The 27,527-nt window shown below is 42.2% G+C and overlaps 1 protein-coding gene across 2 annotated transcripts in view; it reads right to left on the bottom strand.

Moving 5' to 3' along the window:
• LOC135517650 (contactin-associated protein-like 4) overlaps window positions 1-27,527 on the bottom strand; it is a 189,166-nt gene that overhangs the window by 131,778 nt on the left and 29,861 nt on the right. For both annotated transcript variants that reach the window (XM_064942150.1, XM_064942151.1), the window contains exons 2-3: window positions 21,241-21,351; window positions 458-651 (exon numbers count right to left, since the gene is read on the bottom strand). In XM_064942150.1, the coding sequence (XP_064798222.1) occupies window positions 458-651; window positions 21,241-21,351 (305 nt within the window). The remainder of the gene's footprint in view (window positions 1-457; window positions 652-21,240; window positions 21,352-27,527) is intronic.

The raw sequence follows: 27,527 nt of genomic DNA, 5'->3' as shown, positions 1-27,527 counted from the left end.
TCTCAGCCAACAGTATAGAGCTAAGCTGGGCTTTTCCTGCCTTCCAGTGATTCATCTATTATTCATTGACAGTGAAAGGACGCTTATGAGGCTATTTGAGAGTTTGGCTACATGGTGTACTTGGCAGCGTCTGAAATGGCACCCTATTCCTATATAGTGCACTACTTTTGACTATAGTCCATGGGCCCTGGTCTAGCCTCTGCTACAGGCTTTCACCTCACCACAACGTGAGCGAAGCCTAGGAGCAGAGGCTAGCCCTGGTCAAACGTAGCACAAGGGTGCCACAGGGTGCAATTTCAGATGCAGCCATATGGTCTTTGCTCAGTGACTTACCCCAATGCTGTCTTGCAGGTTTAAATGACTAAAACCAGTCAAGGTTGCCCCCTGACCCTGACACTGTCTTCCAGGTATGATTACCTACGATGTACACTAGTTAAGGTTGCCTACGGAGACTTACCCCGATGCTGTCCTCCTGGCGGTACTGTTTCCAGTTGCGTCCCGTGTCGCTGAACATGAGGAGGAAGGAGGAGACCCAGTCTGAACTGCCGTAGCGACCCTGCGTGGCCACGGCTGTGATCTCCGTCCGCTCCCCCAGGTCCACCTCCAACCACTGGTACTTATTAGACTCTACAGGAGCCCAGCCTCCGGCACCTGATGGAAAAACACACAGGGATCCCAGATATGGTAACTCTTTACATTATAAACTAACTCAATGAGAAGAGGAACAGACACATGCAGACACAAAGGGGCAGTTTCCCGGACAAAGTTTAAGCCTAATCTTGGACATTAAAAGCATTTCCAATGGTGATTCTCCATTGAGAATGGTTTTCAGTCCAAGACTAGGCGTAATCTTTGTCTGGGAAACCGGCCTTATGACAGAAGGAACACGCACAGGCATAGTTACACATCCAACATCATGTAACCTATTGTCAATGATAGTCTATCGGTGGTTTGTTGAGCAGCCTGTGTGACGTATTACATAACTCAATGGTTCTCATCCGTTTTTTGGTCATTTTATCCCAAGCACATTTTGCTCTGCTTGAAGTACCCCCTCATGTGCAACTGATCATTAGGCCTATATTCTTATGAGTCTTCCCAAGGACCCCTGTGAATAGGCCAGGTAACCAGCTGATGGTGCCCATCATTATATTGTCAACTCTATGAGAGGAGAAATACACTTTTGAGGGAAACCGTTTGGGAAAGTGTGTTTTTTAACATATGGGTGACCTTATAGCTCAGGGGATGACCTTTCATTTTTTTAAAGAAACAAATGGGCTTTAGATAAACAAACCTGTCAACACAAACAGCATACGATAAGCTTGTGCATACTCCAGTTTGGTAGCAGTCTAGTATCCTATAGTATTGTAGCACATATGACATACACTGAATTAACCAAACATTAGGAACACCTTCCTAATATTAAAATGCACCTGTGAGCCTGGCACCTACTACCATACCCCGTTCAACGGCACTTAAACGCTTTGTCTTTCCCATTCACCCTCTGAATGGCACACATACACAATCCATGTCTCATTTGTCTCAATGCCATAAAAATCCTACTTTAATAACCTTTTACTACAGTGTGCTAAATTAGGGTCAGAGTGTTTCTTAAACAAATCTTCTTTAAAACAAAAGTATACACCTCACACACATGGTTATGTGCTTAAAACACGAAGACACTTGTACCATGTCAGATATAGAGTTGAAATGTATTACATTTTGAGTTTGCATCCCAATATTACACTTTATATACACATCACAGAAGACTGAAATATAACAAAACCCTTTGACATAGAAACCCCGGATTTTCCAATTAACCCTTCATCTACACTGATTGAAGTGGATGTAACAAGTGACATTTATAAGGGATCATAGCTTTCACCTGGATTCACCTGGTCTGTCTATGTCAATGAATGTTTTGTATACTCACTGCACATATTCAATTAACAGATTCTGTACAGTGCACTGTATATCATCTCTGGGAATATAGCAGCCTTGCACAACGAAATTGAACCTAAACACATCAACATCCATTACAGAGCTGGTAGCAAAACGAGGAAGAATGATCCAACATCAGGTGATGTGCTCATGGGATACATTCTTCTCAGGTATCATTGGTATTCAAGGCTCATATATGATCAAGCAGTCACTCTCCATTTGCCAGTAGCAAACACATGATACAATTATATTCATATGACAAAGCAGAGCAGCTCCAATGATGCAGCAGACTGGTTTAAATGTGCAGAAAAGTCCTCTGTGACATTTCAAGTCACATCATCAGATTCAAAATAAAGTTACCACTCAAACTGGAGCTCTGGATATGACTGCAGTAGGGTTTAGAGTCAATCCCCTAGATGTAATGACAATCCCCTACTTGCAATGACTGTGATATATGGTTGTCTTACCTTACCTACCTTAGTTGAATGCACGTTCTGGATAAGAGCGTCTGCTGAACGACCAAATGTAAATGTAGATAGAAAAAATAGAGCAATCGAATCAGCAAAGTGTCCTGTTCCATGAAACTACACAACAGGCTGTGGAACAGGAACAGGTCTTTGGCTTCTGCAGGAGCCAGGAGGAGGGAGAGAGAGGGGGAAGCCAAAGAGAGACATGAGGAGGAGGAGGAGTGATGAAATAGCACTGTAGAATGGAGACACCATTGTGAGAAAGAAGGGAACACAGGATGAGAGAAGTGCTAATGTCTGTGACAGAGGGGAAGTAGAAAATGCTGAGTCGGGCAAAAGCACCACCTCGGGACCCCGGACACCAGATGGACGGAGTGGGAGCAGAGAGGAGTCTAGAGGAGGTACCCAGGCTTCCAGCAGGGCCGCCCCAAAGACACAACACAGCTAGAGGACCGAAACTAGTCACACCGCAGCTGGGAATAGAAATGCCCCAATAACCTGCAGTGGGCCTTACTCTATACAGAGAGACACACAGAGCCTTTGAAGTAACCAACACAAAAACACTGAGGTTAAAGGCTACTTAACATTTGCAAAGACGATGTCATCTAACTAAGTAGACTTAAAAACTCTCCAGGAACTGGTAGGAATCCCACAGAGACATAGGGACCAGATTCTCCTGATTCTCCACACTTCTCCCAAAGTGTGCACCAGCACAATACCCATACTATGTAGACAACATGTACGGTTCTATTGAATTACATCCTTCAGCACCTCACACCTGCAGCAAACTAAATAAGGAGGAAAAAGAGAATCTAGGACATACTACATACACATGTAAATGTTTAGATGTTGTACACTAGGCTATGTTTCATTCCTTATCTGAATGTGAAGTGAATGAGTTGGTAGTTATTTATATTCATTATCCTACTTTTATTGTTTATATGACCACCTATTGGTTCCACTCATACTGTCTGGTCTGTTCAGGGGCAAGACAACACGCTGCCCGTATGTGTTGGCATTTAGGACGAGAGGCAGCGAAAGGCCAGGTTGAATAAGTACTTAACTTTAGTAGCAGACAGATGCTGCCATTGACACAGCGATGAGAGGCAGAGAGCAAACACTTTGACCTTTGCTCAATACTTGCGATGGAATAGACAACATGCAGGGGGGAACAAAGAGTAGAAGAGTACACAATACCAGGAAGGAATCCACCTACAAAGACAGAAGACAAAGACAGAGTATTCAACCCAAATGGGCCCTGGCCCAGGTCAAGAGTAGTGTATAGGGTACCAACAGTAGGGCATTCTATAGGGGACAGAGTGCAATTTGGGACGCATTCAAATATACAAAATGGGTTGTATGAAGCACATTTCTCAGCTTTTACCTCTCATTCTCACAAGCAGTTAACACATTCTTGTGTTTTATTCCGTCTTAAAAATGGGCAATTCTTAACAGGAGGGCTCGTATGTCTATTCATGGCTGCTGGGAAGCAGAACTGGGATAACTATAGTTTTAATTGTACTTTCTGAAAAGTAATACAAATTTGCAGGGGAACAAATAGTTATTTTGGAGGTGACAGCAAATTTTTAAATACAGATCCCCAAAAATTAGTACTTTTTAAAACTATTGGAATACAGATCTCAGAAAGTAACAACTAAAAAAAGTATTTGAATACATATCTCAGGAAGTGACTACTTCTCTGAAACTATTGGATTGGCTTCCTTCAATTAATGGCAGGGCTGTATCTGAAACGTCATGTTGAAGATAATTATATTTCCAACAGAGCACACCCAATCTCCTAAACTTTTCCAATCTGACAATCATATTTGAGCTACACAATACACTTCAATCTGTACATTTTATAAATTACAACCTCTACAGGATCAGTGTGCCCCCAAGGGACGGTTACGCTAACGTAGGCTAATGTCATTACCATGTTGTTGTAAGTAGCATGAACATTTCCTGGGACATAGACATGTCTAATATGTGCAGAAAGCTTAAATTCTTGCATTTCAAAGATGGTACAAAAAACGCATGGTTTCTCTTTGTTTTATCTTCTACCAGATCTAATGTGTTATTTTCTCCAACATTCATTTCACATTTCCACAAACTTCAAAGTGTTTCCTTTCAAATGGTATCAAGAATATGCATATCCTTGCTTCAGGTCCTGAGCTACAGCCAGTTAGATTTGGGTATGTAATTTTAGGCAAAAATTGAAAAATGGGATGGATGCAAGGTTTTAATGTCCATTGCCCCAGCTGTACATAATTAAGTTATACTATTTAGCCAATGATATTTTGTAAAGATAAGTATACTGAACAAAAATATAAACTCAACATGCAACAATTTTAAAGATTTTACTGAGTTACAGTTCATAGAAGGAAATCAGTCAAATTCATTAGCACCAAATCTATGGATTTCACATGACTGAGCAGGGCGCAGCCATGGGTGGGCCTGGGAGGGCATAGTCCCACCCACTGGGGAGTCAGACCCAGTCAATCAGAATATGTTTTTTCCACAAAAGTGCTTTATTACAGACAGAAATAATCCTCAGCACACCCCCCCCCCCCTCTTCAGATGATCCCGCAGGTGAAAAAGCCGTATGTGGAGGTCCTGGTTACACGTGGTCTATGGCTGTATGGACATTTGGATGTACTGCCAAACGCTCTAAAACAACGTTGCAGGCGGCTTATGGTAGAGAAATTAACATAAAATTCTGGCAACAGCTCTGTTGGACATTTCTGAAGTCAGCATGCCAATTGCATGCTCCCTCAAAACTTGAGACATCTGTGGCATTGTGTTGTGTAACAAAACTGCACATTTTAAGTGGCCTTTTATTGTCCCCAGCATTAAGCGGAAACTGTGTAATGATCATGCTGTTAAATCAGCTTCTTGATTTGCCACGTCAGGTGGTGTCACGTTCATTGTCTTCAAACTCCCTGTCATAAATGAGCCAAGGCGCAGCGTGCATGTAGTTCCACATCTTTAATAAAGTGAAATGTTCACAAAACAACAGGTAAACAGAAACTGAACGTGACGCAACTGTTCCGCACACAAACACACACAGAAAATAAATATTTACCCACAAACACAGGTGGGAAAAAGGCTGCCTAAGTATGATTCCCAATTAGAGACAACGATAGACAGCTGCCTCTGATTGTGAACCATACCCAGCCAACAAAGAAACAGACAAACTAGAATGCCCACTCAAATCACACCCTGACGTAAACAAATTAGAAAATGAAAAGGATTTCTAAGGCCAGGGTGTGACAGGTGGATGGAATATCTTGGCAAATGAGAAATGCTCACTAATAGGGATGATAATAAGGATGTTAACAAACTTGTGCACAGAATTTGAGAAATGTAATTTTTGTGCATATGGAACATTTCTGAGATCTTTAATTTCAGCTCATGAAAAATGGGACCAACACTTCACATGTTGCATTTATATTTTAGTAGAGTATATAAATACATTTTGATGCTCAACTACTGCATGACTCTTTCAACACACCATTGAAAAGGTCAAAAGCTGCAATACATTTTACAATACCTGAACATACTGCAGAGTAAATCAAAGCCATTTGCAAACATTACAAAACAGCAAGTTGGATGCTTAGAAAAACAACTTTGAACATCTTGTCCATCTGAGGGTAAGTGCTCTTGTTTCAAACACACACTATACCGTGTTCAAAGGGATTGTTTACTCAGAATACAAAACTAACATGATTTTCCGCCTACATTGGCTGTAGTTGATTCAAGAAGGCAGTTTTGGGATATTTAGTTTCCTGTCGACACTTAATAGCCATATTTTGTAACTGTTGGTATTCTCAGTAACACTTAACATTAAACTGTGGTTGTGCCTGTGATATAAAACTGTAATTACTTTGAGAAAAAGTTTATTAGCATATTGCTACATAATACTTTGGTCATTGCATTTTAATTGCAAAGCAATTTCCAAAGTTCTATGTAACAACAATGTTGCCATTGTCATAATCAACATTACTACACATGTATAGGAACACAGTGTTACTGTGTAAATAGTACCCGCAAAACACAATGTCAGTTTAAGAAACAGATGCCTCACAAGCCCTCAATTGGCAGCTTCATTAAATAGTTCCCGCAAAACACCAGTCTCAATGTCAACAGTGAAGAGGCGACTCCAGGATGCTGGCCTTCTAGGCAGAGTTGCAAAGAAAAAGCCACATCTCAGACTGGCCAATTACAAGAAAAGATTAAGATGGGCAAAAGAGAGGCCTCCCGGGTGGCACAGTGGTTAAGGGCGCGGTACTGCAGCGCCAGCTGTGCCATCAGAGACTCTGGGTTCACGGCCAGGCTCTGTCGTAACCGGCTGCGACCGGGAGGTCCGTGGGGCGAAGCGCAATTGGCCTAGCGTCGTCCGGGTTCGGCAGGGCTTGGTCGGTAGGGATGTCTCATCGCGCACCAGCAACTCCTGTGGTGGGCCGGGCGCAGTGCACGCTAACCAAGGTTGCCAGGTACACGGTGTTTCCTCCAGCACATTGGTGCAGCTGACTTCCGGGTTGGATGTGTGCTGTGTTAAGAAGCAGTGCGGCTGGTTGGGTTGTGTATCAGAGGACGCATGACTTTCAACCTTCGTCTCTCCCAAGCCCGTACAGGAGTTGTAGCGATGAGACAAGATAGTAGCTACTACAACAATTGGATACCATGAAATTGGGGAGAAAAAGGGGTAAAAATTCAACAACAACAAAAACCAACAAAAAAGAACACAGACATTGGACAGAGGAACTCTGCCTAGAAGGCCAGCATCCCGGAGTTGCCTCTTCACTGATGACATTGAGGCTGGTGTTTTGCGGGTACCATTTAATGAAGCTGTTAGTTGAGAACTGTTTCTCAAACTATACACTCTAATGTACTTGTCCTCTTGCTCAGATGTTCACGGGGCATCCCACTCCTCTTTCTATTCTGGTTAGAGCCAGATTGCAGTGTTCTGTGAAGGGAGTAGTGTACAGCGTTGTACGAGATCTTCAGTTTCTTGGCAATTTCTCACATGGAATAGCCTTCATTTCTCAGAACAAAAATAGACTGACGTATTTCAGAAGAAAGTTATTTGTTTCTGGCCATTTTGAACCTGTATTCGAACCCACAAATGCTGATGCTCCAGATACTCAACAAGTCTAAAGAAGACCAGTTTTATTGCTTCTTTAATCAGAACAACAGTTTTCAGCTGTGCTAACAATTGCAAAATGGTTTGCTAATGATCAATTAGCCTTTTAAAATTATAAACTTGGATTAGCTAACAGAGTGTGCCATTGGAACACAGAAGTGATGATTGCTGATAATGGGCCTCTGTATGCCTATGTAGATATTCCATTAAAAACAGCCGCTTCCAGGTACAATCGTCATTTACAACATTAACAATGTGTACACTGTATTTCTGATCAATTTTATTTTATTTAATGGACAATAAATGTGCTTTTCCTTCAAAAACAAGGACATCTCTAAGTGACCCCAAACTTTTGAACGGTAGTGTACTTCGCTAGCGAATGCAGCTTAGCCTACTGAAACACCCAGCTCAAATCAGAGAGAGATGCTATGTTACCTAGCTGGCTATGGCTATCCAAAACTGGAATTCTTCCAGGTCAAGGTAAGCTTTTGGTTTTATTAATTCATTGCCACCAGGGCCTACCGGTGTAACTGCGAAACTGCTTGCTAACTGTACACTGTATTGCATGATTGTAGCGGGTTTACTAATGCATTAGTTCTAGTAGCTATGTTGACTTGACGTTAGCTAATATGGTGACAACTATGTAGGCTGTGTGTAAGGGTTAGCGGTTGTGATATGAAGGTTTAGCTTGGAAAGGTTTTTTCGACTGGTCAGACAGCTGATGTGTTCTGCTCTGAAATCCACAAGCAAAGGGAAAAGGTGAGAGGAGGAGAGTGCATAGATGCGATATGGAATTATCAAGCGATTAAAGGGATCATGCTTTTTGTATATGGCTGTTAAGAAAGTGACCTGTGTTTGCATGTGAACAAGGGTGTATTCTTTCCGCTGATTCTGTTGAAAAGAGTTTCTTAAACGGAAGCAAACAGAATGAAACGGGGATAAACACACCTGAATTTGTCCAATAGAACTCTCGTTTGCAACTGTTGGACTAATGATTACACCATAGATCAGCTAGATGCAGGCAAGATTATGTCAATGTCTGTCACCTTGATTACTCAAATTTGCACCTAAGTTATAAACTTTCATTCATAGGCTAGGTTGTAGAAATCTTATGATGGGTACAAGGAAAATTTGAGTCATGTAGTAGCCTAAACCTATTGATCTTACATTGAGCTGGGTGAATGGAATATGAATGGCAGTCGTAGTAGAAATAAGGCCATGCTCATCAAAAATGTTATCGTCCTCCCTCATCTTAAACGGCACTGGCCACCACTGGTGTGCATGGTTATTAGTGTTAATGAAGTGTCATGGACGTGGGCATTAAACCACCGCTGTGCTGCTGCCCTTTTACATCAACACAGGATATTCCTGTTAATAGTAACAATATCAGTAGGAAATCATATTTTCTCTAAAATCAACACTTAAATTAACCATAAGTTTTCCGTGAGCAAAACAAATGTGACAAGTGTAATATTTTACCCTTGTTTGAAATCAGCACTTGCTGTCGCCAAACAGTGTAACATTTCTATCTATAATGTCAATCTCAAATCCAAAATACATTTTTATTAGTCACACACACCTAATACAACAGGTGTAGTAGACCTTACAATGAAATGCTTGCTTACGAGCTAAACTAATAATAAGAGACAAAAGTAACAAGTAATTAAAGTGCAGCAGTAAAACAACAATAGCGAGACTATAAACAGGGTACCTGTACCAGGTATCTGTTATGCTCGACTTCGGATGATAAATGACCGGACCAAGGTGCAGCGTGTTAGGCGTACATTAGCTTTTTATTTGAAAACGTAACACAGGAAAAAAACAATGAACATAAACCGAATGTAAAGCTTGTCATGCCTAAAGCAACAAACAAAGACGAAAGCGCACAATTCTGTAAGGAAAAATAAACTATACAGAAAACAAGATCCCACAAAACCCAAAAGGAAAATGACAACTTCTATATGATCCCCAATCAGAGACAATGATAGACAGCTTCCTCTGATTGGGAACCATACTCAGCCAAAAACACAAAGAAATAGAAAACATAGATTTTCCCACCCGAGTCATAGCCTGACCTAACTAAACATAGAGAATAATAAGGATCTCTAATGTCAGTACCGGTACAGAGTCAATGTGAGGGGGCACCGGTTAGTTTGTGGTAGTACGTACATGTAGGTAGAGTTATTGAAGTGACTACCCATAGATGATAACAACAGAGAGTAGCACGGTGTAAAGAGGGTGGGGGGGGTAGAAAATAGTCTGGGTAGGTGTTTGATTAGATGTTCAGAAGTCTTATGGCTTGGGGGTAGAAGCTGTTTCGAAGCCTATTGGACCTAGACTTGGCGCTCCAGTACCGCTTGCCGTGCGGTATACAGTATGTTGCATGTAACTACTTCACAGGAGAGAAAAAAATGCCTTCTGGAACATGTGAACTTTCAAATCAAATGTTATTGCTCACATACACATGGTTAGCATATGTTATTGCGAGTGCAACGAATTGCTTGTGCTTCTAGTTCCGACAGTGCTGCAATATCTAAACATGTAATCTAACAGCTCAACAACAACTACCTAATACACACAAATCTAAGCAAAGGAATGGAATAAAAAAATATACTGTACATATAAATATATGGATGAGCAATGACAGAACGGCATAGGCAAGATGCAATAGATGGTATAAAATACAGTATATACTCATGAGATGAGTAATGCAAGATATTTAAACATTATTAAAGTGGCATTATTAAAGTGACTAGTGATCCGTTTATTAAAGTGGCCAATGATTTCAAGTCTGTATATAGGCAGAAGCCTCTCTGCGTTAGGGATGGCTGTTCAACAGTCTGATGGCCTTGAGAAAGAAGTTGTTTTTCAGTCTATCGGTCCCAGCTTTGATGCATCTGTACTGACCTCACCTTCTGAATGGTAGCGGGGTGAATAGGCAGTGGCTCGGGTGGTTGTTGTCCTTGATTATCTTTTTGGCCTTCCTGTGATATCGGGTGCTGTAGGTGTCCTGGATTGCAGGTAGTTTGCCCCCGGTGATGCGTTGTGCAGACCGCACCACCCTCTGGAGAGCCTTAGTTGTGGGTGGTGCAGTTGCTGTACCAGGCGGTGATGCAGCTTGACAGGATGCTCTCAATTGTGCAGCTGTAAAAGTTTGTGAGTGTTTAGGTGACAAGCCAAATTTCTTCAGCCTCCTGTGGTTGAAGAGGCGCTGTTGCGCCTTCTTCACCACACTGTCTGTGTGGGTGGACCATTTCAGTTTGTCTGTGAATTGTACGCCGAGGAACTTTCCACCTCCTCCACTGCTGTCCCGTCTATGTGGATAGAGGGGTGCTCCCTCTGCTGTTTCCTGAAGCCCACGATCATCTCCTTTATTTTGTTTATGTTGATTGAGAGTTTTTTTTGCTGACACCACACTCTGAGTGCCCTCACCTCCTCCCTGTAGCCTGTCTCTTCGTTGTTGGTAATCAAGCCTACTACTGTAGTGTCGTCTGCAAACTTGATGATTGAGCTGGAGGCGTGCAAGGCCACGCAGTCATGGGTGAACAGGGCGTACAGAAGGGGGCTGAGCACGCACCCTTGTGGGGCACCAGTGTTGAGCATTAGTGAAGTGGAGTTGTAGTTTTTTCTACCTTCAGCACCTGAGGCGGCCCGTCAGGAAGTCCAGGATCCAATTGCACAGGGCGGGGATGAGACCCAGGGCCTCTAGCTTAATGATGAGCTTTGAGGGTACTACGGTGTTGAATGCTGAGCTATAGTCAATGAACAGCATTCTTACATGTATTCCTCTTGTCCAGATGGGATAGGGCAGTGTGCAAGTGTGCAATGTGATGGCGATTGCATCGTCTATAGACCTATTGGGGCAGTAAGCAAATTGAAGTGGGTCTAGGGTGACAGGTAAAGTGGAGGTGATATGATCCTTGACAAGCCTCTTAAAGCACTACATGATGACAGAAGTGAGTGCTACGGGCGATAGTCATTTATTTCAGTTACCTTTGCCTTCTTGGGTACAGGAACAATGGTGGCAATCTTGAAGCATGTGGGAACAACAGACTGGGATAGGGAGAGATTGAATATGTCTGTAAACACACCAGCCAGCTGGTCTGCGCATGCTCTGAAGACACGCTTAGGAATGCCATCTGGGCTGGCAACCTTGCAAGGGTTAACACATTTAAATATCTTACTCGGAGAAGGTAGCGGACCACGTCGGGGGCACTGTATTATCCTCAAAGTGGTTAAAGAATATGTTTAGTTTGTCTAGAAGCAAGACGTTGGTATCCGTGACATGGCTGGTTTTCTTTTTGAAGTCTGTGATTGTCTGTAGACCCTGCCACATATATCTTGTGTCTGAGCCGTTGAATTGTGACTCCACTTTGTCTCGATACTGACATTTCACTCGTTGTGGAGGGAATAACTACACTGTTTGTATTCGGCCATAATCCCTGTCACCTTTCCATTGTCAAATGCAGTGGTTCGCACTTTCAGTTTTGCCCGAACGCCGCCATCTATACACGGTTTCTGGTTCGGGTAGGTTTTAATAGTCATGGTTGGTACAACATCTCCTATGCACTTCCTTATAAAAACTCACTCACCGAATCAGTGTTTATGTCGATATTATCTGAGGCTACCCGGATTATCTACACTGTTTCGTATGCTTGTGTGTCATCTGTAAATGCAAATAAAACTGTTAAATTACAAGTCTAATTGGTTTAGCCACGGAAAAAGCCAGGAACCTTCCCACTAGCCATGATCGGCTGAGATAAAGGATGGGTTGGACATACTGCGAGATGAGTCCAGATTGGTCTGCCAACCCATCCGCTACCTCCCTCTGGTCAGAAGAAACACAAACAAATATCACAAGTTCACAACAGGTGCACCCAACTCCTTTCCCACACACCCTGAAATCACAAATGGATCTGCCAAAAGGCAAGCATCCACTTCTCCAAAAATGTCACTCCTACTGGACCAAACGTATCTTCATCTTAACTATGTCCATCAATGCAAGGCTCAAACTCCTCACAACATCTTCTACCCCTTCTATTTCACCTCCTGAACTCAAACTGGCAACCAGCTAACTCTGTTTGAACATTGTTATTGCTAGCTTCCACAGATTCAAACCCATCCGCTACCTCCCTCAATCTTTTCAACCTCCTCTCTCTGTCCCTCCATCCTCCTCCCTTAACCAATTACCAACTCCTTCTGAAAATATTAAACTTTTCCAAGCCCAAATCTATTTTTAGCCTCTTCGAAAGACATGCTAAGCCCTGTACTCCCTCCACTTCATACTTTTCTCTGTAGATTTGGTTATGTTGTGTATGACAGGCCTTCCAACCAGGAAATTCAAATCATTCTCTTCCTGTTATGGGAGGATTCCAAAATGACAACATATTTGTGTCTACTTCTGTGATTTTTAAACAGCGGTTTGCAATCAAAAAGGTGCATTACCGCCACCAACTGGACTGGAGTGTAAGTCCTTTACACTTTGTGATACAAAAACAGGAAAAAGATAAAATGAAGAAAAGTGCCCTGCCAACTAACCCTACACTCATTAAAAACTCACCACCCCATTCCACTACTTTGACCTTACCTGATCCCACACCAGGTCAACGGCCTGGGAGGACGGGACACTCTCATTCAACACACCCTGTAACTCGTCTGCAGTACAATCTCATAAACCAAAGTACTTCTCTGCAGCTGCCATCACAACACCTTTTCTGTGAATTATGTTCCATTTCTACAGTACAGTTGGTAACAATGGCATTGAATGCTAAAAAGCCAATCTTACTGAAGCACATTTCATTCGTAGGCCTATCACTTTGTACTGGCAAAAGACTTTTACTACTCACCGGGAACCTCTTAGGATCCCTTACCCTTGACGCATCCTCTACTTTCTTCACTGCCTAAGCATACAACACCTTCTGTACAACTCTGACCATGGTAACCTCAACCTGCCTCTCTCGCACCGGACACTTCTGTATAGGGAGTAGGGCACTGTATAGGGAGTAGGATACCATTTGGTATGCACACAGCTCTGTTAAGAACCTATTTCAGGCCTGGTCTGTGCTGCTCTCTCTCTCTTTAAGAGAAGAGATGGGGAAATCATGGCCGACATGACTTTGGCAAGTTGTACCAGCTTTTTAGCGAAGAACAGATGCGTGTCTAATGAACGGACGACTCTCTCATCAATTATGTACTGTTTTTCCACCTGCTAGCAAATTAATGAGAAATAGAGAGCCGTTTAGGGTGCGGGGTCTTGGGTGACATAAACCCTCCAATAATGGCCATATGAATAGCATGGCAGATCGTCAGAGGGAAAACACCGGCGGAATTAGGGAGGTTTAATTGCAACATAATTAGGCCAATGCAACGCTGATAGGACTTTCCAAGCTGGCATCTGGCTGAGCTGCCAGTTAAGGTAAATGTTCACTAGACCAAATACATGGAGAGACCATCAGACCATGAAACAGGAGTGGGAAATAGATCAATATGTGATTAGCCAATAGTTCTTAGTTAATTTCAATGAATGGATTTTAATTTCACTTTAAAATCTAATTTGATCTTTATAGAAAGTGATTACCTGGCGAGGGGATATTTGGCGAGGGCATGAACTGAAGTTGTCCGAAATTCTTCGACACTGTATATCTCCATTAATATATTATTAATATCTACATTTCCGGTAGAAATGGACCATCTACATTTCCTGCTTGTAAGCAAACCACAATATCCAGAATTCATAGTGATTTCAGTACAGCCCCTGTCGAGATGGTTCCAGTTGAGGACGAGTAACCGGAAGGTTGCAAGTTCAAACCCCCGAGCTGACACGGTACAAATCTGTCGTTCTGTCCCCGAACAGGCAGTTAACCCACTGTTCCTAGGCCGTCATTGAAAATAAGAATATTTTCTTAACTGACTTGCCTGGTAAAATAAAGGTTAAAAAAATAAAAAATGAGAAGTCAACAGGTAGCTAATGTTCCTTACGGGACCAGCCACTCGTTAGTAGAACATCAGCTTGCGAAAAACTATTAAACAACTGTAAAGTTTATTCATGGTATGGTGTTCAGTACCTGGATGTGAAAACCTCAAGCAAGCGCAGGCTGCTGAGGTAACATTCCATTGGTTACCTTGCTAGCTAACGTTAGCTACGTTAGATTTCGTTAGCTACAGCCAGCCGGACCGTATCTAACGGTTAACTAGCGAACTACTGCAAGTGACTAGCCTGTGTGTTCTATTTACAGAGTCCAATCCCATCAACATCTGCAGCACCAGGAACTAGTCTAAATCACCTTTCACTGCACAATGCTGGCAAGAGCCAAAGTGTCTTTGAGTCCAAGGTCAATGGAGCTCATGACGTTGTTATTTTTTAAATATTCACTCCCTGTACTTGCTTCTCGCCTCCCAGTGTCTGTCCTTACAGAATGCTGACAGAATGCTGACACCCAAATTTGAAGCATCAGGGAGTTTTTTTGTTTTTTGTTGGTGACGTTGGGTCCGGGTGCCACTGCCGAAAGAACCGGGGGTGCCACAGCTGGCTAGTCAGGCTTCTATGCCTTAGCTGGCTCGAGAGGTTTTCTTGCATCGGCCGGCTCGTCGGGCTCCCACACCTTGGCCGGCTTGTTGAGCTCCCACACCTCGGCCGGCCCGTCAGGCTCACCCAGGTGGGACGCCGGGTGGTGCCCCTAAGGGGGCGGGGATTCTGTCACGCCTGCTTCCACTCCTCCTCTCTGGAGCTCAAGAGCGCCAGGCGTCCCATCATTACGCACACCTGTTACTATTGTTACACGTATCAGCGTATCTTTGGACTCACCTGGACTCCATCACTTATTGATTGCCTCCCCTATATCTCTCTATTCCTCATTTTCATCTCTGTGTCAGCATTAATGTCATTTTTGTTCCCCCTGTCCAGACGCTGTCCTTGTTTTGTTTCATGTCGGGTATTTATTAAATATTCACTCCTTGTACTTGCTTCTCGTCACCCAGCGTCTGTCCTTACAGTAGCATAGTATAAAATGCCCAGTATTCTCAGAACTGCATTGTGGTATAGATATTGCTAGCTCTTGTACATATGTATATAATGGAGTTTGAACAATAATATCTTCTTTTTTTGTATTGACAAGTGACTAAATGATTCCAGCTGCATCAGAAACCAATAAAGTGTCGACTTCAACTTCTGGATCAATTCATCGTTGTATTTATGAAATGGATTTGGAAGTACCTAGCTATCTTACTCACAGAGGTAAGCTTACACAGCAGTATGTAGGAGCAGTTATGGCAATGTTTGACATTGATAAAAAAAATATACTGCTAATGCCTATAATAAATACTACAGTTCTACAAAAGGAATACTTGCATATGGTGTGTTTGGTGGGTGCAGTGAGGTGCATTCACTTTGATACAAGGGGAGATGTTTGGTATGGAACCTTTCACATCTCCTCTTGAGACAAATTGCTTGAATGGCCCCAACACCACACAGGTATTGATACTCAAAGACTAATATCCCACTGGGCACAGACTTCAATTCAACATCTATTCCACGTCATTTAATAGATTACGTGGAAACAACCTTGATTCAACGAGTTTGTGCCCAGTGGGATGAGTCATAAACCCAAAGTTATTCCTTTAGTCTTCATTACCATCGTCAAAACAGTTCTTCAGTTTTGCCTGTAATGAGATGCACTGAGGCTAACTAGCTAGCTGTAACCTCAGGCTACAGTACATAACTTTAGGCTACAGTACACTTTGGGTATAGCAAACAAAGCTAGCTAGCTTGGCCTTTAGTGATACTAGCAAGCCCTGTTATGGCCAAATCGATCACAAAATGATACTGTATTGAACAACACTGCCTTGTGTAAAAAGAGAGCTTATAATGCTAGCTAGCTACCGCCAGCAAAATAACTTACTCATTTGTCATTTGCCCTCCTGGTCCAGCTGGTCCTGGTCTCCAGCACCCCTCTATCCATATGTGCGTCAAAACTTTGATGATCTGTCACACACACACACGATCCATGGCGTCTGCACTGACCTCTAGTAAGAAATTTTTTGTGATTGAATGTGTTGTAGCACAGACATTTCTCATCTGTCGGCATGGCTGGCCAGCACCCTCATAGGCAGCACTATTCGGAGTCTGACCATGGCTCCCCATCGCTGCTTTGCAGGTCTCGCTAGTCTTGTTCTCGCTGTCTCAAGTCCTATTCAGTGTATTCCGGGCTGAAATTAATAGGGCTGTATGTCCCTATGGGGACATACGGTTTCGTTTGTCCAGCTCTTCTTGGAAAGAGGAATCATTAGCAGCCATTGTAATTATTTAGCAATCTCGGAGAGACGGTGCATGGTAACATAGCTCCCCGTGAACCTGTGAAACTAATACCCGACCCCGTTTTGATAAGCCTGCCTTCGAGGGTGGGAACACAATTGGAAAAGGAAGCAGGACTCCCATCAGTCTGTAGTCTTTACAAGGCCTGGGAAAATGAGTCAACCTAGATACGTTGCAATGTCGTGGCACATAGCAATGGCTCCATTGAACAAGGACAACCATGGCTCTACTGTCCAATGGCTCCATTGAACAAGGACAACCATGGCTCTATTGTCCAATGGCTCTATTGAACAAGGACAACCATATCTACTCACTTCTAGCGTGATCGTGCAATCGTTGAAACACAAAGGCCACAATAATTGCTACAAAACAGGACTCCATTCATTTTGCGGTCTCCCACCGCATAAATAAAAGAATACGTCTATGGTACCTAATTATGTCTGAAACACCTCTCGTCAGTCATAACTATGTAGGGATACTGGAAAAACACCCCAAATAGTGTCTAGTGGTGAAGTTTCCCTTTTAAACTGGAGACAGAGTAACTCATAATTAGAATTAAACACACCGTTGCTGCATTCAAGGGGACAGGGCAGTGATGAAGAGAGGGGGGAATGAGAAAGGGAAAAGGAGAGAGAAGTTATTAGAAAGAGAGAAGGGGGGAAAGGGAGAGAGAGCATAATAGGTATGAAAGAGAGAAGAGGAGGGAGGGAATGGAAAGGTAATGAGAGAAAGGGAGAGGGAGGGAGGGAGGGATAGATAGAGGGAGAGAGAGAGATAGGGAGAGGGGGAGGAAAACGAGAGAGAAACTGGGTTGAACTAAGTAAACAAATTATGTTTTATTGGAGGAGAGAACGAGAGCGTGACAGGGAGAAAATAGAAGTCAGAGGGAGATCAAAACCTGGCCTGCCATAATGTGTTCTTGTCCCCCTAGGGAGGGGGTTTAACCAGATCTGATCCTGACTGGATTTCAATGGGTTTTTGATGTTTCTACACAACCTTGGATTGCATGGACATGGCACATATCTGATCACAGCATGTGTAGAATAGTTGGTGGGTTGGTGGGTGTGTTTGTAAGTGAAAGAATGGTGGGCCTGAATAGCATTCTAAATCTAATTTGAAGCTCAGATGGTAGAGCATGAGGCTTGTAACGTCAGGGTAGTGCGTTCGATTCCTAGACCACCCATATGTAAAATGTCGGCACGCATGACAGGAAGTCGCTTTGAATACAAGCGTCTGCTAAATTAAATGTATTTTTATATTATATTATTGACTAGAGAGGGGAACCAACCAATCGACTCTGAGGACAGTCTGAGGACAAACAATATAATTTGCATGGATCCGGCAATGGACCATTTTGATATGTTCATACACAATGACCTTACAGACTATATACTGTATGCAATCCTATCACCACTGTTCTCATGTTGCTGTTCTCTGACTATAATTAGTGAATGGAAGTATTTCATTCAATATTTCAATCAACTTAGTTGTCAGATCACAAAAGACCATTCTTAATAATTAACAAGCCTGGTGAGAAGATATTATACCAGTAGAACTGAACAGAGGGCAAAATTATGAAGCTTTTGACAGTTACCACTGTTCATTTAGTCAGCAAATTGAATCAGTAATGTGAATATCCTCTGAGAAACACTAGAGGATGCTGAGTGCTGACATTTTCCAGACAGAGATGTAAATTAGATGCATCCATGAATTGATTCATTGATTTCTTCTTAGAACAACTGGGATATTGTCATCTAGTGCATTTTGTAATTAACATCACTGTTTCAATCCTTTTCGATGCCATGCTAGATCCTCCTCCAGTCACATAAAGAACAGAGTGTGACCTTAAAAAGTGGTCAAAGGTCAAATAGTGGTTGTAGAGAGGCAACCGAGTAAACAACCATGTAACCTCTGCCATGTAAACAACCGATGAAATACTCCAACATTACATGAGAGGGAGAAATGTTCAACCTGTCACGCCCTGATCTGTTTCACCTGTCCTTGTGCTTGTCTCCACCCCCCTCCAGGTGTCACCCATCTTCCCAACTGATACTCTGGGTATTTATACCTGTGTTTTCTGTCTGTCTGTGCCAATTCGTCTTGTTTGTTCAAGCCTACCAGCGGGTTGTCGCAGCGCCTGCTTTTTCCCCAGTCTCTGTTTTCTCACCCTCCTGGTTTTGACCCTTGCCTGTGCTGACTCCGAGCCCGCCTGCCTGACCACTCTGCCTGCCGTCCTGTACCTTTGCCCCTACTCTGGATTGCCAAACTCTGCCTGACCTGACCCCTGGGCCTGTCTGCCATCCTGACCCACTCCTCTGCATTATCAACCCCTGCCTGCCTTGACGTGTCGTTTGCCTGCTAACTCCCCCCATCTGAGATATCTACTGCAGCCCTCATCGTCCACATACAACATCCGTTCTGCCAGTCACATTCTGTTAAAGAGCCCCAAAGCACACACATCCCTGGGTCGCTCGTCTTTTCAGTTCGCTGCAGCTAGCGACTGGAACGAGCTGCAACAAACACTCAAACTGGACAGTTTTATATCAATCTCTTCATTCAAAGACTCAATCATGGACACTCTTACTGACAGTTGTGGCTGCTTTGCGTGATGTATTGTTGTCTCTACTTTCTTGCCCTTTGTGCTGTTGTCTGTGCCCAATAATGTTTGTACCATGTTTTGTGCTGCTATCATGTGTTGCTACCATGTTGTTGTCATGTTGTGTTGCTAACATGCTGTGTTGTCATGTGGTGCCGCCTTGCTATGTTATCTTAGGTCTCTCTTTATGCAGTGTTGTGTTGTCTCTTCTGTTAATCCCAGCCCCTCCTTTTGCCTTTTGGTAGGCCGTCATTGTAAATAAGAATTTGTTCTTAACTGACCATCCTAGTTAAATTATGGTTAAATACATTTAAAAAAGGACACATCTGTGTATTCTTTTGCCTAAATGTGCCTTTTGAAAAGAAATATGATTGTTCATTGGATCAGTCTAAAACTTTGCAAATACACTTGTGCCATCTAGTGGCCAAAACCTAAATTGCTCCTGTCCTAGAATAATACATTATGGCCCCTCTCTTGCATTTCAAAGATAGTACAAATTTATTTACAAAAGAAAGCAGGTTTTTTTTCATTGTATTATCTTTTACCAGATCTAATGTGTTATATTCTCCTACATTACTTTCACATTTCCACAAACTTCAAATTGTTACTTTTTTAATGGTATCACTAATATGCATATCCTTGCTTCAGATCCTGAGCTACAGGCAGTTAGATTTAGGTATGTAATTTTAGAGGAAAATTGAAAAAAGGGTCGGATCCTTAAGGGGATTAGGAAAGGGTTCTTTATAGCACCATAAAGGTTCCGTTTAAAACTGTATGAGCATAGCTCTTATAGAACCTTATTTGGCACAGAACCACCTGTTTTATTGTGTAGAAACATATAGTAATTTCATCCAGCTTTGCTCTGGTGCATATATTATCAGATATGAATAAAAACAGTTAACCTGACTGATAGTACTTCATCATGGTCAAACACAGAGAAATACAGTATACCAAACTGATAATACCATAGACAGTTTTAGACACCTATTGATCCACTTCACTCAGCTTTACTCAGATGGGAATAGTGAAAAACCAACAGTGTGCTTACTGCTACAGCCATCAAAGACAGCTTGGAAGAAGCATCCAACAAGCTTAGATTGCTTTGGTCTCACAGTCGAAGAAAATCATGTGCACAGATCCTTGTTATGTGGCTGCTAAAAATCTCTCCTATTCCCATTTGAGTTTCTGCTTTCAAGGTTGGATAAACCACAAAATAGATCAACCCTACCAGTTTTAAAACATTCATACAAAAAACCACCATGATAGCATTTTCCCATCTAAGCAATGCAAGGATACCATTATATCAGCATTCAGCATCCAAAACAACCAACAAAACCAACTAATCCCGTTTTGATTTTTTTTTCTGGATGAATTCAGATGCATTGCAAAGGTAAAGAAGGGTGACCTTGCACTGGGGCTTGTAATGTAGTATTCCAATATCTACCTACTGTAGGCGCCCCGCTGGGGACGAGGTAACAGCAGCTCTCTGTCTCTCTCTCTCCTTCCTTTCTCAAACTGAAGTCACCAGCAAGGGAATTCAGTTAAAAAAAAGGGATCTGGTTCCTGCGCTACTGCTGCTGCAACGAAACCTGCCTTTGATGTTCTCTATGCACAGTCCTGTGGGGAATCCAACCCTCTCTCTCCCTCTTCGCAATGAGCATCTGAGCACCACAACACAGCAGCCCACTGTGTACGGCCGGAATACAGGTTCGAAATAACAGTGGAGGAATCCTACAATCAATACCGTGTCCATATCAGGCAAATGTGTCAAAAGTCCAGTACTCACCATCTCTCCTGTTTACTTTGGCAAAGCCGGGTCCATGGCTGTTGGATAACTGTGATGAGCTTCTGAAGGAGGACTGGGACAGGCTGGACACCAGTGGGCCATCACAGCTGTCTGTCAAGCAAACAGGCAAACACAAAGGACAGGGTTAGGCTTTACAATCACAGGTGATCTCTGAACTATTAGTAAAATTATTATTAGTACAGTATTTCCAAATGATTCAGAGGTGTAGTCTAAAACGTCATCAGGGAGGAACCATGTTTAAAGCAATTTCAGAGACACTATTTTCCATTTTGTCACAATTTGATCACCATGTCGACCACCATTTCACACGCTGTTATTGCTCTCTGTCAGCAGCAATACTACGCACCAATGACACCATTGAAGTGATGCTAATAATAACTAAAATCGCTAGAGTGCAGATCACATTGTTATGTTCCAACACCTTCACAAATGTGTGCATGAGTCCCGTCCCTCTGGTCACACCATGTCATTTCAATGTGGAAATGTGGGTAATATTTGTTTGAGATGTTGACCAATGAGATTTCAGCCTTTATTCACCCACTCAAAAAGACAGCCAGATGTTTGTTGAATGCTCAATGTGTTATCACTATGCTTTCAACGACCTAAAAGCACAACCAAATTCCAAATGGGAAAACAATGTCTGATTCGGGATTTACAGTGCCTTTCAAAAGTATTCGGCCCCCTTGAACTTTGCGACCTTTTGCCACATTTCAGGCTTCAAACATAAAGATATAAAACTGTATTTTTTGTGTGAAGAATCAACAACAAGTGGGACACAATCATGAAGTGGAACGACATTTATTGGATATTTCAAACTTTTTTAACAAATCAAAAACTGAAAAACTGGGTGTGCAAAATTATTCAGCCCCCTTAAGTTAATACATTGGAGCGCCACCTTTTGCTGCGATTACAGCTGTAAGTCGCTTAGGGTATGTCTCTATCAGTTTTGCACATCGAGAGACTGAATTTTTTTCCCATTCCTCCTTGCAAAACAGCTCGAGCTCAGTGAGGTTGGATGGAGAGCATTTGTGAACAGCAGTTTTCAGTTCTTTCCACATATTCTCGATTGGATTCAGGTCTGGACTTTGACTTGGCCATTCTAACACCTGGATATGTTTATTTTTGAACCATTCCATTGTAGATTTTGCTTTATGTTTTGGATCATTGTCTTGTTGGAAGACAAATCTCCGTCCCAGTCTCAGGTCTTTTGCAGACTCCATCAGGTTTTCTTCCAGAATGGTCCTGTATTTGGCTCCATCCATCTTCCCATCAATTTGAACAATCTTCCCTGTCCCTGCTGAAGAAAAGCAGGACCAAACCATGATGCTGCCACCACCATGTTTGACAGTGGGGATGGTGTGGTCAGGGTGATGAGCTGTGTTGCTTTTACACCAAACATAACGTTTTGCATTGTTGCCAAAAAGTTCAATTTTGGTTTCATCTGACCAGAGCACCTTCTTCCACATGTTTGGTGTGTCTCCCAGGTGGCTTGTGGCAAACTTTAAACGACACTTTTTATGGATATCTTTAAGAAATGGCTTTCTTCTTGCCACTCTTCCATAAAGGCCAGATTTGTGCAATATACGACTGATTGTTGTCCTATGGACAGAGTCTCCCACCTCAGCTGTAGATCTCTGCAGTTCATCCAGAGTGATCATGGGCCTCTTGGCTGCATCTCTGATCAGTCTTCTCCTTGTATGAGCTGAAAGTTTAGAGGGACGGCCACTTGCACAGTGCTCCTTGGGATGTTTAAAGCTTGGGAAATCTTTTTGTATTCAAATCCGGCTTTAAACTTCTTCACAACAGTATCTCGGACCTGCCTGGTGTGTTCCTTGTTCTTCATGATGCTCTCTGCGCTTTTAACGGACCTCTGAGACTATCACAGTGCAGGTGCATTTATATGGAGACTTGATTACACACAGGTGGATTGTATTTATCATCATTAGTCATTTAGGTCAACATTGGATCATTCAGAGATCCTCACTGAACTTCTGGAGAGAGTTTTGCTGCACTGAAAGTAAAGGGGCTGAATAATTTTTCAGTTGTTGATTTGTTAAAAAAGTTTGAAATATCCAATAAATGGCATTCCACTTCATGATTGTGTCCCACTTGTTGTTGATTCTTCACAAAAAAATACAGTTTTATATCTTTATGTTTGAAGCCTGAAATGTGGCAAAAGGTCACAAAGTACAAGGGGGCCGAATACTTTCGCAAGGCACTGTAGGGCTCGATTCGCCAAAATTCTGCGCCATAGCGCACCTGAAATGTAAAGGTAATATCCGATTGAGCTGACATATGGAGTGTTTGCAATGAATGCGGTCTCCACAAATGTGGAAACGTTGCCTTTACATTTCAATTGCGCTATAGCACTGAACTTTGGTGATACGGATTGAATCGAGCCCTTAGTTTTCATATAAATGTGCTACCACTGCACTTTCAACCATTTAAAAGCACAAGTTCAAATGGGAATACAATGCCAGATATGTTGGATTTATACAACAACTTAATGTGTTATCATTGTGCTTCATCCAACAGTACAACAAAAAAAACCTGGATTGCAGTTGAGATTACATTAAAAGTTAAAAGAACTTTTGCATGCTATCTCGAACATGTACACTTTCTACGATTACATAAGACATTTACAGTATACTTAAAGTAACCTCAACATGTGGCCACGGATGTGTTTCTCAGAGGCCGAGCAGATGCCATACCAGGCAGTGATGCAACCCGTCAGGATGCTCTCGATGGTGCAGCTGTAGAACCTTTGAGGACCCATGCCAAATCTTTTCAGTCTCTTGAGGGGGAATAGGTTTTGTCGTGCCCTCTTCGCAACTGTCTTGGTGTGTTTGGACTTAACGTTAGCAAGCTAACAAGCCAGAAACAAACCAAAGCTTTGTTTAGAAAGTTGCTTTTAGATTTCTAGATTGACGTAAACTAAATTCATTTTTAAAATGGTTTATTGGTGTTCAAATACACCAATTATGCTATTTTGGACCGTCAGGCTGCTGATATCATGCAATCTGTTGTTTTTGTGTTTATACTTCTTCATAACGACAATGATGTCACTGCAACAACTTTATACAGACAGGTCGATAGATGTAGTATACATCAATCTTTAGTCTTGAAAACTGGTTGTGTGGTACACTACCGTACTCAATCTGTTTAGCACATGGCCTCACATGTGAATCCTTAAAGAGATAGGTGGGGCTAAGGCTTAAGAGGGTGTGAACAATGTTGAATGGGTGGAGACAAAGAAGGGCTCTCCAGTAGGTGACCCAACCAATTCAAGGGCCATTTTCTGAAAAGTTGGATTACAAGTTTATCAACGTTCAAAGAATAATTACTTTCCCATTGTTCCTCAACTGTAGTGTATGATATACCATTTCCTAGCTCTGGGTCTCTACTTTTATCCAATGTAAAAAACACCATTTCAAATGTTGTTACATAAGACAGATTCGAGACGGTCAGTCACAAATATGTAGAATTACAGGAAATTAGATATAAAACTGCAACAACAAAAAAGTTATGTACAGCAAACGTATTTGTTTACCTTAATGTACGTACTTATTAAATGATAGTTTTCAAACCTAAAGCTGAGTTAATGTGTAGCGGCTAATTGTACAGCTAATAGTCTACGTTTTTGTAGACTGGTTGCTGTAGCTTCACTCACCTCAATCAATGTGATAATTGGCTGAGGTAAGTTTTGCTTGTTTTTGCAGGTTCTCCAAATAGCATTTTTGATGATGACATTTCAACTAGATAATGCTAGAAAAACCAGCTTGCCGAACCTCTTATCAGTAGTGCACACACACACTCCTCATGACCAAACTACATTCCCTGTCTCTCAATGACTAGATTAGGGTTGTTTGTTGAGTATTCAGTGTGAAAAGCTTTTCAATTATAGTGTTTTAGAGTGGGAAATGGGAAAGTGCACTCCAAAGAACAGAGCAGAGGAGTAAAAGCTAAGTTGATAATCACTAATGAGAGTTCTCGTTGAAAACTACTTGACAGAAAGAGCAGAGCGTTTGAAAACACAAGAGCCATTTATCGGCGTTCAGAGTTTGGCATTTTAGTGCCGTTACCCACGTCTCTGACTGACTCTGTGATCAGTCGTGCACAGACGTCCGTTGTCCCGAGGCAGAAATTGGAGGTAAATGCTGAATATCTGGTTGTTTGCATCCACTGAACCTTGATGGAAAACTCACCTTCACCTTCCCACTTCGCAAAAATATGCCTTTACTGTAGCTACTGCACCTCATTCCTTCAGCTAGCTCTATCCCAAAGCAACACTTAAATACCAAGGTAATGTTTTGTTTTGTCTTAGAAACACAATATATGTAATAATTAGCTGGATTCTCTATAACGCTTCGCTACATAACACTACTACCTTAGATAATGGGTGCGTCCCAATATGGCAGCCTATTCCCTATATAGTGCGCTATGGGCCCTGGTCAAAAGTCTTATAGGGAATAGAGTGCCAATTGCGATGCAGTCATTACCTCGTTCAAAGTAGTACTTCTCAGGGAGTGTCAGTGGCGTCAGAACCCACCAGAAGTGTTTAAATCACTATTGATAAAGGACTGATCCTTGGCAGGAGTTCCAGCCGATAGAGTGAGACAGGCTACTGTACATCTACTGTGTCCCATTTCACATTTTGCTGGAATAACAATCTGCCCACAGTCAAGATGATGGAAGTGGAGAGTGACTACTGATGAAGATGATGCATCACCTTCACAAGCAACAAATATAAAAACAGTATGGATAAGAAACCATACCCTTGGCAAGGCACAGGACTGAACTCCACGACTCCAAGAGTTCAGTCATATTCACTGTGTGTCTTTTGGATATGTAAAACAATTCAGACCATGCTGCATTTGGCAGACATATACCCTAATGAGGGCCAATAAAATGCGTGTTTGTGGAATGGAATTATGTCATGGAACACTAACAATTCAAACTAAAGCGTACTCTGTTTTTCCGTTCTATTCTGTACAACTTGGTTCCACTCTATTTTGACCCATGGGGCCTATAGTCTCAGTCTCCAGACAGATTGAAGAGCAGAATGATAACTACACACCCAACCTAATGTGCTATCTCAGGGGTATTCAACATGGAGTCCGCTGACCCCTACTGCAGGGGATCCGCAATTATTATTTTTCATTTCACTAAAAGTACATTTTTCCCCAAATGTTTTTATAAATATTGCGAGCAACAACAGAAAATTAATTTTGAATTACACTGACCAAAAATATAAAATATAGAAATTATCCATAAACACAAAAAACATTTTTTTCCCCAACTTTCTTTAATCTCTCCACCTGACAGGTGTGGCATATGAAGAAGCCAATTAAACAGCATGATCATTACACAGGTGCACCTTGTGCTGGGAACAATAAAAGTCCACTCTAAAATGTGCAGTTCTGTCACACAACACAATGCCACAGATGTTTCAAGTTTTGAGGGAGGGTGAAATTGGTATGCTGACTGCAAGAATGTCCACCAGAGTTGTTGCCAGATAATTATCTGTTCATTCCTCTACCTTAAGTCACCTCCAACATTGTTTTAGAGAATATGTTCAACTGGCCTCAAAACAGAACTCCACGTGTATGGCGTTGTGTGTGCAAGCAGTTTGCTGATGTCAATGTTGTGAACAGAGTGCCCCGTGGTGGCGGTGGGGTTATGGTATGGGAAGGCATAAGCTACGGACAACAAACACAATTGCCTTTTATCGATGGCAATTTGAATGCACAGAGATGCCATGACGAGATCCTGAGGCCCATTGTGCCATTCGTCCGCCACCTTTATGGCCCCATCTCGCAGGCTCTGTAGACAATTCCTGGAAGCTGAAAATGTCCCAGTTCTTCCATGTCCTGCATACTCGCCAGATGTGTCACTCATTGAGAATGTTTGGGATACTCTGGATCGACGAGTACAACAGTGTGTTCCAGGTCCCGCGAATATCCAGCAACGTTGCACAGCCATTGAATAGGACTGGGACAACATTCCACAGGCCACAATTAACAGCTTGATCAACTCTATGTGAAGGACAGGTGTCGCATTGCATGAGGCAAATGGTGGTCACACCAGATACTGACTGGTTTTCTGATCCACACCTCTACCTTTTTTTTAAGGTATCTGTGACCAACATATGCAGATCTGTATTCCCATTCTTGTGAAATCCATAGATAAGGGCCTAATAAATGTATTTCAATTGATTGATTTTCTTATATGAACTGTAAGTTTATATTTTTGCCAATTGCTTCAAG

This window comes from Oncorhynchus masou, chromosome 28 (assembly GCF_036934945.1).
Source record: "Oncorhynchus masou masou isolate Uvic2021 chromosome 28, UVic_Omas_1.1, whole genome shotgun sequence".
Lineage (NCBI taxonomy): Eukaryota > Metazoa > Chordata > Actinopteri > Salmoniformes > Salmonidae > Oncorhynchus > Oncorhynchus masou.
The sequence above is the reverse complement of the archived record's forward strand: the minus strand, read 5'-3'. Positions and strand labels throughout refer to the sequence as shown.